General features: G+C 34.5%; 1 protein-coding gene across 1 annotated transcript in view; it reads left to right on the top strand.

Annotated features, from left to right (window-relative positions):
• The window catches only part of USH2A (usherin), a 673955-nt gene that overhangs the window by 31278 nt on the left and 624694 nt on the right, over nucleotides 1-17983 (top strand). The window contains exon 3 of the mRNA XM_059413329.1: nucleotides 8795-8927. Within this exon, the coding sequence (XP_059269312.1) occupies nucleotides 8795-8927 (133 nt within the window). The remainder of the gene's footprint in view (nucleotides 1-8794; nucleotides 8928-17983) is intronic.

Genomic DNA, 17983 nt, shown 5'->3' with positions numbered 1-17983 from the left:
TCAAAGAAAGAGTTATAAATATAAAAAAGAGAGAAACTTAGGATGAAGGGTGTTAGGTTAGAATCGAATTTATTAGTGTAATCTCACTTCATGTGTGTGTGTGTGTGCAAGCATATATATACATAGATATAGAAACAATATAGTAGATGTATCTGTATCTAATATCTTTACCATCTATCATCTATCTATCATCTTCATATTCCCTACTTCTATCCACTGGGGAGAGGGAGGGTCTGGGAGAATAGCAACCAAACAGTATGTGTATACGTAGCAATTATCTTTGTTTCTCAGTGTCACTCATCACTCAAAAACCAGAATTTTCGGGTTGGTGGGTGGTTTAGTCAGTTAAACATCTTCCTTTGGCTCAGGTCATGATCCCATGGTCCTGGGAATGAGCCCTGAGTTGGGCTCCCTGCTCGGTGGGGAGCCTGCTTCCTCTCTCTCTCTGCCTGTCTCTCTGCCTACTTGTGATCTCTGTCTGTCGAATAAATAAATTAAAAAAAAAAAAAAAGAAACAGGATATGTATACAGTCTTTAAATATCTGCTCACAAAAATGTTTATTAATTACAAAGGGAAACTGTATTTTTATAGTGCGGGAGCCTGACAGAAACCAGTTTATTCATATGATTAAAGTTATCACTAATGGAACAAATAGAAATTATATAATACATGATAAAATCTAATGATCACTGAATCTCCTGTATCTAATCATGAGGAAACAGACACAGCCAAATTGATAGGTGATCTACAAAATAACTATAGTCTTCAAAAGTGTTAAGATTATGAAAGTCAAGGAAAGATAGAAGAATTGTTCCAGAACAAAGACTTAAGAATCATAATAATATATGTAACATGTCATTCTGGACTAGATTTTTTTGTTTAATCTGTAAAGGACATTTTTGGAACAATTGGCAAAACTTGATTGGTGTCTGAAGATAAGATAGTAAGGCTGTGTCAATTTTAGTTTTCTGATTTTGATGATTGTATTGTGGTTAGGTAGAAGAATGTCTTTTTTAAGACCAAATACACTATCATATTCAGGGATAAGAGATATGTCAGAAATTCAGTCTCAAATGTTTCAGAAGAAAAAGATACACTGTTTTTGCAACTTACCTGTCATTTTGAGACCGTTTTTTAAAGTAGTAAAAAAACAAAACAAAACACAAAAAAACAAAACCTACTAATTGAACCATATTACAGAGAGAATAAGAATGAGAAAAGAGACACAGGGCAAAGCTCATATAGACAACTCATTTGGGAAGTACCACTGTTGTGGGAACAAGAGAAATAGAGAAGCAGAATTCTAAGATTATTCCTGTTCCTCATGTTTGTCTCTAAGCATTTTATTCATATTTATTTTATTTAATGAAATATTTTTACAGTCCCATTTCCATTACAGATTGTAAATTCCTTGTAGAAAAGACCTGTGTTTCATATACCTCTTATGTGTTGCATACCACTTAGCATATCGTAATGTGCTCAGTAAATATTCAAACTGTAGAACCATTCTCAAAAAAGCTATGTTTGCTTTTTAAAGCTATGGCTTTTAATGAAAGATACGATGATGAGTTTCCTACCTAAACATGGAAAACAAAGTGAGTTGACTTACTTTTAAGGAGAAGAAATTATAACAAATAATTTCTAGGTTTTAGGGTATAAAATACTGAACAGTTACTAGGGTGTTTTACAACTAATTCTAGTTACTTTGGGGAAGTTGTCTGTTTTTTAAAGATAAAATAGAAAAGGGAACCAATGGGATAGTGGGATAATTAAGAGTGTAGAATAGAGTGATCATCGGTGAAGCAAAAGCATTCTTAAATGTGGAATTGTACATGAAATGTTCCTAGCCGGTATCTACAGAGAAAGGGCTGGCTCTATCCCTATGCCGTAGGAAATCAGCAATAAATCAGACCACTTGCTGATTTTCTGTCACGTATCTGTATAAGCTAATAGTTTTGGGTTTTTGTTTGTTTGTTTTTGTTTTTTTAAGAGAGAAAGAATACTTTAATCGTTTGGGAGACCATGGCCATGAGAGTTTCCCATCTAGTCAAGATAGGATGAAGAAAATCACTTATGTTCCTATGTTAAATTTTTAGAGATGGATTCAGTTAGAGGCATGTTTTTACGAGGTTGTAATAAACAGAGAGCTTTAACAGATACGAAGGAGAGACTAGCAAATCCAAAGCATCATACCTAGAGTGAAAATGTAATATGTTGAGGCATAGACCACTTCAAGGGCCTAGCTTGTCTGAGTTACTCAGAGAGGAAAGAAAACCAAAGTGTGTGTGTGTGTGTGTGTGTGTGTGTGTGTGTGTGTAGGGCACAGGGATGAGATGGGAGGCAATAGGAAGATAGAAGGAGAAGAGAGGAATAAGTGTTACAATAAAATGTATGGGCTCCTGGAAAATGAAAAGTAGAAACAAACAAAGATCTTTGAGGAACTTATCTGTGTATAAAATCATTTCCCTGTAGGATCTTTCATATGGTTAAAGGGAATGAAAATATAAGCAGTTATTCAGTGAATCAAACTAGTTATGGGAATACATATACATTCCAAATATTTGAGGGCAGCCCAAGTGATTAATTTCTGCCAAATCAACCTTCCCTGTATAATTGCCTCAACTCTTTTATTCATATTGTTTGTATAAATGTGGCTCAATAGGGAATATTTAATAGACTAGAGTATTTATAATTATATAAAAATTCATGTTAGTAAACAAGGTCACTCTGCAAAGGTGATGAATCCCTGCATGACATACTTGTCTGTTAGACAACGGTGCCTTTATTGCTTAGAATTGTAAAAGTGTAGATTGTGTTGGTAGTTTTATTTTTGGAGTATCAGTTAGTCAATCAATCAATTAATATTTATTGAGCTCCTGCCCAGCACTTAAGGCACGCTCATCAAATTTGCAAATGACACAAATCTTGGAGGATGGTAAATACATTGATGACAGACATAGCGTCCAAAAAGATTTTGACAGCCTGGGGCACTGGGCTGAATCTAACAAGATGAAATGTAACGTGGATAAATAGAAATTTCTGTCCTTGAGTCCATGAAACTAACTGCAGAGATACAAGATGGGACGGATGTGCTTTAAGCAGTGATGTAAGAAAGAAAAGACAGTATTTTAGTGAGTAGTCAGCTCAACTTAATTTATCAGTTTGAGCTCTGTGATGTCATCGCCAACAATCTAGCTTGCAATTTTGGATTATATTAAGGTGATAATCCTGTTTTCAGTTTGGCAAGTCAAATCACATGTAGAGATTGTAGTATTTCTGGAGCCCCATTTTAAGAAGAGAGACCCAAACTATGTTCTATTTAGAATACCATGGAAAAGAAGCGCATTTATCCTGAAGAAGACTTAGGAGGAAATGACATCTTTCTTTGTATCCGTGAGCTTGCACATGGGAAAGGGATTGGGTTTGTTTGGTGTGGTTTCTGTAGTTAGAGCTGGGACCTATGAACTGGCGCTATAAGGAGATATTTTTCAGCTTAATCATTTATAATAGTAAAAGGTGTTCAAAGATGAAAGGTTCCCCACGTCTGCAGAAGGGGGACACTGGAGCACTTAAAACTCAGTGTCCTTATTTTGGAGGTAATAGCACTGTAGAAGGACAATCTGCAAATTCAACGAGGTAACGTAAGTAGAGCATTCAGCACAGTGTCAGGAATATGACAAGTGATTATGTAGTTCATCGGGGTTGTTACCCTTCTTGTTGTGGGAGGTGTTTGACGTGACGTTGGAATCATCACTGTGTGGAGTTCTAGTGGAGACTCACGGATGGGTCTGACACATGAGATGGCTGTTATTTCGAAATGCTAACTGGGTGTAACTGACTAATAAAAATCGGTTTGAACAGCCTCTGGAACCAGTCAACCTTTCCATGTGACCTTGAATAATATAACCTTCTTGTTTTCAGCTTTCTGTGATTGTTTTATTACCTTTAAAATAGAGATATAACAAACCTTCCTTGGATTGTTGTAAGGATAAAAAGAGTAAATACACATAAAAGTTTTAATGCCAATATGCTGATTTTTCTATAAATGTGAACTCTTTTATAATGCTGAAGCAGCTAGGAAAGGATTATTGAAAGATGCAGGACTTGAGATATGTCTTAAAAAGTACTAAAAATTTAGTAAAGCAAAAGACAGTAGCAAGGTTATTCCCATAGAAATAGTTTGGACAAAATATGGAGATGGAATTAAGCACTGTGTGATCATCAGACAGGGCGGAGACTTCTCCAGTTAGATGAAATTGGCTCTGGGTGATTAGTTAGAAATCAAATTGGATAGGATGAGTAAGGAGAAACCTCAGAAGACCTTTGGTTTAGGATAGTAAGCAGTAAGAGGGACATTCCTCATGTGCTCAGGTAAGGGAACAAAACATACCTACGATATTTTAAAATAATCTTTGGAGTTTTCAGAATAAATTGCCTTCCTTATGCTTAAAAAAAATTATGGATGCATTTTTGCTACAGGCTTCGTTAACCTAGAAATAGAAATTCTATTTTAGGGCGATTTCTATTTCAGAAAGTCCAAGACATGTTTCCTCCACAAAGTTTTCCCTTCAGATTTGTATCACAGTAGTTTTATTTCTTCTTATTTTTTTTTAAATTTCTTAGTATTCAAAATGATGGTCTTTATATTTGTGTCATCCATCATCATCTTTTGGAAGTGAATTGGAATTCAAGATATGTTGCCAAATCACTTTATATTAAATCTATAAAAAGGGTATTTTTCAAAATTCTTAAAAAGGCTTTGCTTTAAAATGAGACCCATTAAATGAATGAAACTGGTATTTCTGGGAGGCTCGTAAGTTGGTTCTGAAAAGACAAGTCTTACAGGAAAAGCCCAAAATTATATTATATACCATACATGCATGGATTAAGGCACAACTTCTCAAAACAACTCTGTGAAAAAGACAGCAATTTATTAACTGCACACTGAATCAGTACGTAAGTCAAAAACAACTGTCATCATTTATTGTGATGCAAACACTAGTCTATAAAATTATTCATACCTACAAGTCCCTTGGGAGAAAGGATCATGGCTCTATTTTCTTTATTTGTAATTTGTGGGGGCAGTGTGAGTACTGGCTTCCTGCTATATGGAATTAAATTGAAATTAGATGAATATAGGCAACAAGAAAAGGATTTTCTCTGGTGAGGAAGTTAGCCCAGGCATTCTGCATAGTGACTAGCTTCAGTCAGCACTTTCTTCGGTGGTTGGTGGACAGCAGAAGCAGAAAAGCAACAAAGATTTGGTGTTTTAGTGGAACAGGTGCTTGACAGTTACAATAGTCTAGTCTAGGTGGGCTTGATTGTATTTTTTTTCTTGGTAGCTTCTCAGCTATTATATGACTTTCTGGAATTTTGAATTAGACCCCCATCTAATCAGGCATGGAGAAGGGTCAGGGATTCTACTTAAAATAACAACAAAAAACAACTAATAAACTATTGGACTCAAAGGAATGCATACAGACCACAACAGGAACACAAATTTGACCCCCCCCCCAAATATCATTGAAATGAACTATAAAACCCCAAGAGGATGGAGTGTCGAAAATGATCTCCTTCCCTCTATATTTCTGCCAATGTGTCCTTTGAATCTCCTGCGATGGGATTTAAGACTTCTCTACAGCTGCTACTGGCTTTGGCAATTCATTCCTTCAAGCCCCACCAATAAACATGGACAAACTCCTCTAATCCTCCAGGGGCAGAGAATGAGATAGGTATGAAGTTTACTTGAGCAGATCAGAAATTCCACCACATGTGTTCTATTCCTCTAGATAACTGGCAAGGGGATCATCAGAATGAGCTATTGCCAAGAGCTACCTTCGTCTTCACGGTTCCAGTGTGCTGGGGCCCCAGGCCAGAATTGCAAAGCAGTTAAGAGAATCTTGGAATATAAAACATGGTACAGAACACCAAAGAAGATTTAATCTTATTTATAGAAAGGTGGTTGGGAGGGAAGGGGACAACAGAAGAGAGTGGCTTGAGATCATCATTAATCATTTTGTAAGTACCAACCAAGTGAAAACATCCTTCTGGAATTCACTGCAAGTGACACTGAATCCTTCGACTAAGCAAATATGTGATGAGTTGATTTAAAAAAAAAAAAAGAAAGAAAGAAAGAAAGAAGAAAGAAAAGAAAAAAAAAAAAGAAAGAAAAAGGAAGGTCCTGAACTCTTGACTACAGATATAATACAGTGAATATAGAAAATCAAAAACATGCTTTCTATCTGACTCAAAATAAAGGTGCACTTAAACTTGTAAAAGACAACATTTTTATTTGAATGATATGACAGAACTGTCACAGGAGTGTTACCTGCTATAAAGAAAGCCTAAGAATTATTACCTTTATTAGACCAGTGACACTGAGCTTTAGCCATACATTTCTAACTTCTGTCCCTCTACAGAGACAATTTTCTTTTCTTAAATAAACTGTCATGCTAGTGTTAATATATTGTTGGCTCTCTCATGCTCTGAGAATACTGCTGATATAAAACATGTATATGTTAGATTGGTAATAGTATCTTTAGTGTAGCTGACTAGAACAAATGTGTTTCCCTCATGGCTGTGCTAATGTGATAAAGGAAAATTGGCTGTTCATCAGCTTTTGGCTGGGTAAAGACAGTAGAGATGGAACCACATTCTTTTTTATGCATTAATACCATCGAGAACTTTTCACTAGTTATATTTCATGTGCCTGCATGTTGCACAAAGATGTTGTAAAACATGAGATAATGCTACAAATAACAAAGTAGAAAAGCCTGTATCTTTTATAATGATAACAGTCAAACACCAAATGACAGTAACAGGCTGTAAAAAATGGGATGCAAAAAAAAATGCAGTCCTACGACCCAGCTGAGAGGTATATATGCAGGCCCGCAAGGACCTGGTATGTGATTTTAGGTGTTTATGTCAAGGCTTTGTTTTATAATTAAGTAAAATGTAACATGGGATCAGTAGACTTAGAGAAGTACATGGTTTTAATAAAAGCAGATTAGATACTATGGAGAAAAGTTATATGGAATAACTTCTTGAAGAATTACTATTCCCAAGTAATTATGTTGTTAACTTCCAGGATTGGTTGATTGGTTAGTTGGTTGGTTTGGAGAGAGAGGGCTGTTGAAAAGTGTTCTAAAGACATTTGCTTACTCACATATGATCTAAAGATGTTGGAGAATGGTTTATTTTCATCAATTACCATGAGGAAGTTTTAATAGAACAGCATTTTGAATGCTATGATTTGATGTATTTTTTTTTAATTTTTTATTTTTTATACACATTTATTTTTATCCCCAGGGGTACAGGTCTGTGAGTCACCAGGTTTACACACTTCACAGCACTCACCAAAGCACATACCCTCCCAATGTCCATAATCCCACTCCCTTCTCCCAAACCCCCTCCCCCCAGCAACCCTCAGTTTGTTTTGTGAGATTAAGAGTCACTTTAATTAAAGTGTTAGCATCGAAACTTTCGATTGCAAGACATTGTAATTCCTTCTTTCCCCATCCCTACTCCAACCCTCCTGTTTTGTTTGCCATTTCAGCCTCTTTGCCACAGCACCAATTCCTTGTACGTTCAAGTTAAAAGCACTTGAACAGGACTTTGTCGAGATTAAAGTTAGTATCAAACAGCCCATCAGTTTACTCAGAAATATATTCAGTCATTGAAGATTTTCTATTAAGTAGTCTGCATAACCATTTGAACTGGCTATTCAGGTGTCACTGCACACCAATAAAATTTTGTAACTTCATAATTTTACAATTAGAGTGTAATTGAGGGGTCATCTAGCCACAACTCATGGAACAAATCTGGTTGGTTGAATGTTTTATTATTTTATTTTTCATGTTTTTAAAGGTTTTATTTATTTGAAAGAGAGAGAAGTAGAACATGAACGAGGGGTGGCAGGTAGGGAGATGGAGATGCAGGCTCCCTTCTGAGCAGGGAGCCCATTATGGGGTTCCATCCCATGACCCCAGAATCATGACCTGAACCAAAGGCAGGTGTTTAAGTGACTGAGCCACCCAGGCTACCCTGTCAAATGGTTTAGTAAAATTTCCCTGGAACACATCCATGCTTGTTCTCTGCTTTCCTACTACAGTAGCAGAGTTGAGCAGTTGTGACCTGGACCATTTGGGCCACAAAATAAAATCGCTTGGCTTGCAGATAAACAATGTTTATTCTCTACCTGTTTACAGAAAAAGTTTGTTGATCTTTGATGTGGAGTTGTTAGTTGTCTGATTAATTAGCCTAGAATATTATTGTTAAATTTTTATATTCTGTATTGGAGAAGTACCAATGAATATCACCAACTATGGTACCAACACTAATAGAAGAAATATTTATAAGATTCATTTTATATTAGCAACTTAAACTGAATTATATCCATATGTTATACGTTTTTGGTGTATCTAGATTTGAATATTTCTGCCTTTTGTATTTATTTCTGTTTATTTCCAAATATGGTTATAACAAATTTAACCAGTATCTAAACTTATGAAGTCATGGCAGCCAGAGCTGTTTAAATATATGGGACAAATAATTATATATACCTGTGAATTCCCTGGTAGATATCACAGCATAAAACTAAAATATGTAGGTTCATATCTAGATATATAAACACAGAGATATATCATCGAGCCGTTAAAATAATTTGCTTTCATTCTTTTCCAACTGAAGAAAGTAGTGAAGTAGGAAATTAACTCGAGAGAGACTGCTGAAATGTAGTTATTATGAAATACAAGGTTACACACTTAAAATAATAATGGTGATAATTTCTTACAGGTGCATCAGACAAAGATCAGTTTCTTCATCAATGGTTTGGAGGAGGATAATACAGCATTTGATGCAAGAACTCTAAGTGGTTCAATTATAGATTTTGCCTCTGGTACTACTCAAATAGGACAGAGTTCAAATGGTAAGTTTCTGACTTCAGGAAATTATTTATTTTATCCAATTACAGTATTCCTAAAGAAAGTGTCAAAAATAATATATATATTTTTTAAATATCTAGGTTTATTTGTTTTCTGGGGTTGCTGCCACAAATTGGCAGTAACTGGGTGGAAGCTTATTAAAGCAGAAATTTGTCCTCTTCCCACAGTTCTGGAGCCTATGAATCTGAAATGAAGGGTTTGCAGTAATGTTTTTCTCTGAAGGTTCCTCCAGATCCTCCCTTTTTGGGCCTCCCCTTTGGATGGCTTCTGGAAATTCATGGTGCTCCTTGGCTTGTAGCTGCACAGACCTGATCTTTGCCTCTAAGTTCACCTGACCTTCTCCTCTGAGTTCTCTTCTCTCCTCTTCCCTTCTCTTCTCTTCAGGAGGACTTGTGGTTAAATTTAGCATCCCCCTCCCCCTCCCAATCCTATATGCTTTCCATTCCAAATCCTTCATTACATATGCAAAGACCCTATTTCCAATATGGTCACAGTCACAGGTTCCAGGTGGACATATATTTTGGAGGTCACTATTCAACCCGCTATACGAGGGAAACTTTAAAATCAAACTGTAACCTATTAAGATCAATTTTTAAGTAAGAACAATACATGATAAACTATATTTTCTCAATTTTTTGGTTTGAATTTTAAAGTAGGATTTAGAGAAGTAGAGACTGAAAAATAATATTCAACAATAATAACCTGGATTTATGGTGTTCATATCTTCCCACCATAAAAGCAGACCATATAGGTTTAAAAAAAGATATTATATACTACATCCTGAATAAAAACAGAAACTGAATTTAGAATTATCTTGAAATAATTAGCACAATTGTCTATATATTGCCTATACTTTAAAAATGGAATTGTTCTTTTATTGTATTAAATAATAAATACTCATTATAAGAAAATTCAACCAATATAGAACTCTGTGAAATAGAGAATATTTTACATTTTTCTACCTTTGTAGATACAGTTAATTTTTTATACCCTTCCAGAATTTTAGTACATATCTCTGGAGATATGGTTATAAATATAATTTTCCAAAAATGAAATTATAATACATATGCTTTCTCTGAGCCCTCTAAAAATAAATACTTCCCCTCCAAATGTTATGGACAATATTCCATGTTAATATGCCTCCTCGTTTAAAATGGCTGCATTGTGCATTCTGTAGCTGTAATAAGAGCTTTAAAACAAGATCCTATTCATGAGCATTTAGATTATTCTTTATATTTCAATGTTATTAGCAGTTATTTGCCAGAAATAATTATATATGTCTATGTTTCTATAGCCCTGTGTCTATATCTGTCTACTACATGCATACACACATATATACCTACCTATGCATTTGAGCAATTGTCTGCACAGTTCCTTAACACCTTAAACTTTGGTCTGCCTGAATTCAAATCCCATCTCTCTACTCAGTAGCCATATGATTTGGAACAACTTTTCAATAACTAAAATGTAGTAGCCACAAATTTAATTTGTGTGTATTTTAAGTTTTTATCTTAATTCTACTTAATTAACATACACTGTTATATTCGTTTCCGGTGTATAATATAGTGATTTAACATTTTCATGAATCACCCCGTGCTTACCACCACAAGTGCTCTCCTTGATCCCCATCATCTGTCTAATTCATCCCCTTACCCCCTACCTTCTGGTAACCATCATTTTGTTTTCTATAATTAAGAGTCTGTTTCTTGATTTGCCTCTCTATCTTATTTTTCTTTTTTCTTTTTTTTAATTTGCTCATTTGTTGTGTTTCTTAAATTCCACATATGAGTGAAATCACATGGTATTTGTCTTCCTCTGGCTGACATATTACACTCAGCATTATGCTCTCTAGTTCATCCATGTCGTTGCAAATGGCAAGATTTCATTCTTTTTATGGCTGAATGGTATTCCACTCTGTGGGTGTGTGTGTATGTATGTGTGCACACATGATGAATTTTTCCCTTCATCAATCAGTGGACACTTTGGCTGTTTCCATGTCTTGGCTTTTGTAAACAATGCTGCTATAAACATAGGGTGCCTGTATCCTTTTTTTTTTTTTTAAAGATTTTATTTATTTGACAGAGAGAGATCACAAGTAGGCAGAGAGGCAAGCAGAGAGAGAGAAAGAGAGAGAGAGAGAGGCAGGAGGGAGCAGGCTCCCTGCCCAGCAGAGAGCCCAATGTGGGACTCAATCCCAGGACCCTGAGATCATGACCTGAGCTGAAGTCAGAGGCTTTAACCCACTGAGCTACCCAGGCATCCCTTGCATGTATCCTTTGAATTGGAGTTCTTGTATTCTTTTAGTTTCCCCAAATTTAAAATGATAACGATGACATTACAGTTCCATTGTGAGGATCAAATGAGACTATGTATTAAGTACATACATTAAAAAGCATTACTGATTTTCCAGAATCTGGCAACTGTGTTTGCTGAAAACTTAATGATATTCTTTGATCAACAGAAGTTCTTCATTTACTAATTTTTCTTTTATACTTAGTATTTTTTATGTCCTGTTTAGGATATCTTTGCGAACCCTGATCTCATGGAGATATTCTTTCTACAATTTAATTAGAAATGTCATAATTTAACCTCTCAAATTTAGGTCTGTTTTCTATCTGAATTTATTTTTGGGTGTGGTACAAGGTAGGGGTCAAGATTCATTTATTATTTCTCACCTGAATTTTTAACTGACCCAGAACATTTCATTAAACAGATAATTTCTTCACTACCCTGCAGTACATGGTAACTGCAACAGACCATATACCATGTATGTGGAGATGGGTTTGTTCCTGAGCTATTTTGTTCCAATGATTTTTTTTGCCCACACTTGAGTCAAAATATTTAGTTTTCATAGCTGTAATTTTATAGAAGTCTTAAAATATGAAAGTATTTAATTTTTGAATTGTTTTTCCTTTTAGTATTTTTTTGGCTATTATATGAATTTTAGAAGTGGTTTTACAGTTTTCACAAAAATTCTGCTGAGATTTGAATCATTAACTCAATTTTGGGAAAATGGGCATCTATATGATATCAGATCTTCCAATCAATGAATCTAATGCATTTCTTAATTTCTTCCAACATTGTTAATTTTTGGCCAGAAGTCTCACTCATTTGTAAGACTTACTTCTATGTATGTTGGTTCTTTTTTCATGCAATTATATGGAGTATTGTTTTCAAACTTCATTTTCTATTATATAAAAGTATCATCAATTTTTATACTGACCTCATTAAATTTTAATTCTAATAGTTACATAGCCCTATCAGTTGTATATAGCAGACATTCAATTTTTTTTCAGATACTTTCAATAAATGCATAAATGATCATGGCTTTGGAGTTGTCATGTGGATATTTATAGATGTTATTAATTTTGAAGTAATGTAAAATTTCAATTTGTATTCCCTTATGGCCTGAGTTGTCTAATTGTGATCTAGTTTATTAAAAAAAAAAAGGTGTTTATTTTTGATATTCAAAATACATTCTAAAACTCTGTGGTTAAATTTCCTATCTTTGGTGTCAAAAAACTTAGAATTAAATCCAATCCCATTGTGTGCCTTTGATGAAAATATGTATCCTTTGTAAATCTCAGGTTTCTGACCTACGAAATGATGTTTTAATAAATAGTTGATAGGACTATAACAAGAATTATCTGAGATCATGTGTGAGTAAAATACGTTGCTTACCTTATAGTAAATGTTCAGTGGGTGGCAGCTATTATTAACCTCTTTGAACACCTATTTTCTTATAAGTGGGGATAATGATATCTTTCTACAGGATTGTTGAGATATCTGAAGACAAATGCCTAGACATAACTCTATTTTAATTTGTATATGTTCTTCGATCAAACTAAACTTATGTGAAGAAGTAATTGAAGGAAACTATATATTTAGAAACTGGGTTTGAGTAATTAGTGTATTGGAGAATTTTATAAAGTACTCTGCATACAGAATCTCTTAATAAAACATTAAATCTTGTGAGACTTATTTCAATATTTAATCCCCATTAGTACATCTAAAAGTGTTTTATTGCACCAAATGTTCCTCAAAATATCTGAAAGTGCTATAAATTAGTCCGCTATGCACTGTGGGGTTGAAATGACTTGATTCTATTTTTCTTCAGTACACTAAATGTTGAATGAGTGCTGCAAAAGGACAGTGTGGACTGAATATGATATTTGTTTTTAAACTGTGTAAAAATAAATGTAACTTCTGACTAGAAAGCACATCATTAGAAAAGGGTTTATTTCAAATGTTGCTTAGTTTTTATGACAGTTTTCTCCTTATTGGGGCATCAGAGTGCTACAAGGGAAAGGGTATTTTAAAATAATTTTTGTCTTTATTCTATCAATTTATAGGTACAGTTGTACCTACTGTATCTTTTCTCTAATTAGAGATGGCATATAGACTGGCTCATTACTTCTGCCTAATGAGCCAGGCTCCATGCCACCTCTCTAATCAGAAAAGAGATAGGTACAGAATGTTCCCGTGGACTTATTATAAATCATTTTCTTTCTCGTGCTTGCTCCCTTTTTTTTAATCAAAAAATTAAGTCACTGTCCTCCATACTTTTGTCCATATCCAAGATGGTTTCATTCAGGAGAGGTAATTGTGCAGGAGATTACTGCGAGCTGAATTAAGGGTGCTCTCATGCAGGGCCAGGCCGGCTGTCTCTGCTTCGGAATAGACACTGCCTCAAACCCAGGCATAGCAAATTAAGGCCTATATGAGATCAAGATGTCTTTCCTCTCCTTTCTCCGCTTGGGTTTAAGTTGTTTCCCTGCTTCTGTACCCAGGAAGAGACGACTTTTCACATGCGTATTGGCTTGCTACAGAGCTTTGTGTGTGTGTGGGCTGGGGGGAGCTTCTCATCTCTAACTATCATAACTTTCTAAAAAAATATGTTGCCAATGACACATTTGTCTTGCTGCAGGCGCTGTCTTTGCCTCCTGTAGGATATTAATCAATGACCAGAGAAATGCTGTTTAATTTGGTTGGGCTGATTTTTTAATATGCAAATAGAAACACCTTAGACCATCTCTATCAACTGGTATGTGTCAGTTCTTTCTTAGAGCACTTTCTTCTAGGGCAGGTTAATTTAAATGCCTCCAGTTGGGCATAAATCCTAGAGGCAATAAACATGTAATTATAATCTCTAATTTCACTGTGGTATAAACTATAACAGCTGCCCAAATTTTGGGTTTAAAAATATAAAATTATATGAATCAAACCTTTTTAGGGCTTCTTCTGAACTCATTCATCAGCTGAGTTCTAATTTCCTTATGTTATGTATTTAAAGATGTGAAGCACTTTCTTAGGAAAGCAATTGGACATTAAAGAATCAACAAGATTTGTTGTTTATCTGAGAAAGTGAACACACAGGAAATAAAAGAATAATCATCTTAAAGCTAACACCAACTTCTTTTCCCTTCCATGTTTTCTGCCGTGTGTTGTGTATTAATTCATCTGCTTGTTTTTGTTTGTTAGTTGAAATACTACTTTTAACTTCTGCTGGCATTCCATAGGTTAACATGTGTAAGTTCAGCTAGGTATAGAAGACAGGAGAGGAAAATATCGAAGCATCTGGCATTTTCCTTGCAGTTCAAATTATGATAAAATTTTTCTGAGAGAATTCTTTTGGAAATAGATTAAAGAAGAAATTAAAAATACATAAATTGGTTAATTAAGGCAGGCTAATGGAATAGAAGAATACTACAGAAACATGGCATATATGATTGAAGAGGAGTTTAATGAAAGATTGAGGTGGTGTTTCAGATTGTCCTAGAGAAGAAGACATCTAACAATAAATCAGGACAATTGGCTAACAATGTTACAAAAATTAAAAAAAAAAAAAAGTGCATGTCTTCCAACCATACTAAAAAAAAAAAAAGGCAGATGAGTTAAAATTTAAATGTAAAGAACATAATCTGAAATAGTGGAGGAAAATGGGAGCAAATGTTTCTACAATCCTGGCGTATTGAAGACATTTATTACATGATATTGTGGCCAGAAATACTGAAGGAAAATATTAAAAACATTGGACTAACAAACTGAGAATTTAAAACTCAAACAACACAACATTTTGTACTTAGTTTGGCAAGGAATAAAAAAGAGATGACATTAGTGTAGGAAAAGTTTAGAATAATCTGGCAAACTATAAAAAGTAAATATGTGAACACTACTTCATCCAAGATTTGTACTTCCGGGGTATATCTCAAGAATATAAGTAGAGAAGGTCTTAAATATATATATATATATACTCAAAAGTGTTCATTGTAGAATTAAAATAGCAAATAACTGGAACCAGTTTAAAAATTCAAAAAGGCGTTGATTGAGCAAATTTCAAATTATACCTAGTGGAAAAAGTATGTACAACTAAGAGAAAGGAAATATGTCTATTTGTAGAGACATGGCTACAGGTTCATAGTGTGTTATTACACGAAAAAGCAAGTGCGTAATATAATATACTCTAAATTGAGCATGGGTTGACAAAACATAAATCTACACTGGACATTTAAGTTATTGTACATACAAATTATTATTGCTGTAATAATTATTGTCTAAGAAGCAAGGCATGAGATTTAGAATTAAATAGACAGGGATTTGAATCCCAGCTCTGCTTCTTAAAAGCCAAGTGACCTTGGCAAGGAATTTCACTTCTCAATCCAATTTCCTGGTATGTCTTCCTAAATTTTCTAATTTGTCATGTGTATACATAGTTTTCAAAGTACATGTAAAACTTATAAATAATAGTTACTTGGTTCATGTTAGGTACTTAATAAAATGTTGCTGTCATAAATATTAATGTTAATATTGTTAATTTAGATATTAAGTATATTGATTTTGGGAAATTTAAGCATTTTTAAATAATTATCATTAACAGTGTTTCATTTTTTGGCTCAAAGTCAAAATTTTCCTGAGTGCAGAGGGATAAGATATTAAATTTAGAGTAATGATGTGCTAGGTGTTTGAAAGTACAGTAATTTGTGTAGGAAACCCCATGAAATAATTTCTTTTTTTTTTCTGTAAAGATTTGACCTTTCTGATATACTTCATTGTTTTCTGAAAACCCTATATTCCTCCTGCTGTTATTTCTCTTTAACCTGAAGAGCTTCCTTTTCCACTTTTTTATAATTTAGTCAGGGGGAAACAAACTCAAGTTTTGTGAAAATGTCATTAGTTTATCTCTGTTTTTGAAGGATACTTTCACCAGGTATAAAATTGATAATTGTTATTTTTTTCAACACCTTAAGGTATTTTGATTTATTGCCCTCTAGCCTTCATGTTTCTGGTGGGAAATCAGCTGACTTCTGATTCTGATTATGATTATTAAGATTATTCTTATTCTTATTCTGATTATGATTCCTATCAGTGTTCTCTTGTATGTGGTATGTTGTTTTTCTCTTGCTGCTTTCAAGATTTCCTCTTTGATGTTAACAGTTTGACTAAGTTGAGCCTATGTGTAGTTTTTATTATATTACCCTGGTTGAGGTTTGATCAGAGTCTTAGATGTGTAAGCTGATGTTTTCATTAGATTTGAAGGTTCTTGGTAATTACCTCTTTAAACTTTTCTTTCCTTTATTCCATTTTCTATCTCCTTTTCCTTTTGAACTTCAGTTAAATTTATTTTAGAGCACTGGATATCATCCCACAGGTCCAGAGCATTTTTGTTTGTTTACCTGTTTTTGTCTTCCCTACTCTTGTCTTGGTGTTTCTCTTTGCATATTTTGTTTTGCCCTGTCCTGAAATGCACTGATCATTTTTCTCTTTTTTATCTAGGTTACTGTTAAGCCTATGTAGAAAATTCTTTTCATCTTTTCATTCATTCATTTTTAATATCATACTTTTCATTTCCAGCATTCCCATTTGGTTCCCTTCTTTTGTAAATTCTATCTCTCTATCCAAATTTCCCCATCTACTTACACATTCTAGTCATTCTCCACTTCCACTAGATCTTTTGGTATTTTTATCTTAGGCATGTTCAAGTCCTTATTTGATAATTTCAATGTCTGGGCCATGTCTGCATCACTGTCTATCAATGGCTTCCTCTCTTAACAATGGGCCACATTTTCTTCATGTGTCTGAAAATACTTTTGTGCTAGATATTTTGTATATAGGACTAGAAACACAGTGGGTAATATTTACTCAAGAAAATGTTACTGCTGGTTTTGTCAGGCTTCTAAAGAGAGAAAGAGAGAGAGAATGTTGGGGGGAAATGAGTAGGAGAAGAACAGCATCAAACTGATTTGAAGTTGATCTGGATGTGGGCTTTATTACAGTTTCATTATTATGTCATTCACCACTGGTTTCAGATGTTTGAAGATAAGAGTCTGCATGGGTGCAGATTCACTGTGTGGTTGGGTTCTTTAGAATTCTATACTCTCTATCCAGATTAGTATGGTGCACTGTCCCACCTCTTGCTTTCTCTTATGGAGTCAAGCAATCCTGGTGTCCCAACTCTTCTGTGAAAGTCTTGTTACTTTGTAGACTTTAATTCATTTACACTGTGCTTTACTTTCTAATGGGTTAAAAAATAATTTTATAGGGGCACCCGGATGGCTCAGTTGGTTAAGCATCTGCCTTTGGCTCAGGTCATGATCAGGGTCCTGGGATCCAGTCCCACACTGGGCTCCCTGCTCAGCTGGGAGTCTGCTTCTCTCTCTCCCTCTCTGCTCTCACTCTCTCTGTCAAATAAATAAATAAATAAAATCTTTTAAAAATAATTGTATAGCTTATGTGACATATTTTGATTGTTGCTTATTTCTATTTTTTTAAAAAGTTTTTATTTATCCATTCATCTGTTGATGGACATCTAGGTTCTTTCCATAGTTTGGCTAATACTATGCAGCCATCAAAAGAAATGAAATCTTGCCATTTGCGACAACATGGATGGAACTAGAGCGTATCATGCTTAGCGAAATAAGTCAAGCAGAGAAAGACAACTATCATATGATCTCCCTGATATGAGGAAGTGGTGATGCAACATGGGGGCTTAAGTGGGTAGGAGAAGAATCAATGAAACAAGATGGGATTGGGAAGGAGACAA

This window comes from Mustela nigripes, chromosome 10 (assembly GCF_022355385.1).
Source record: "Mustela nigripes isolate SB6536 chromosome 10, MUSNIG.SB6536, whole genome shotgun sequence".
NCBI lineage: Eukaryota > Metazoa > Chordata > Mammalia > Carnivora > Mustelidae > Mustela > Mustela nigripes.
This window is presented reverse-complemented; position numbering and strand designations above follow the sequence as displayed.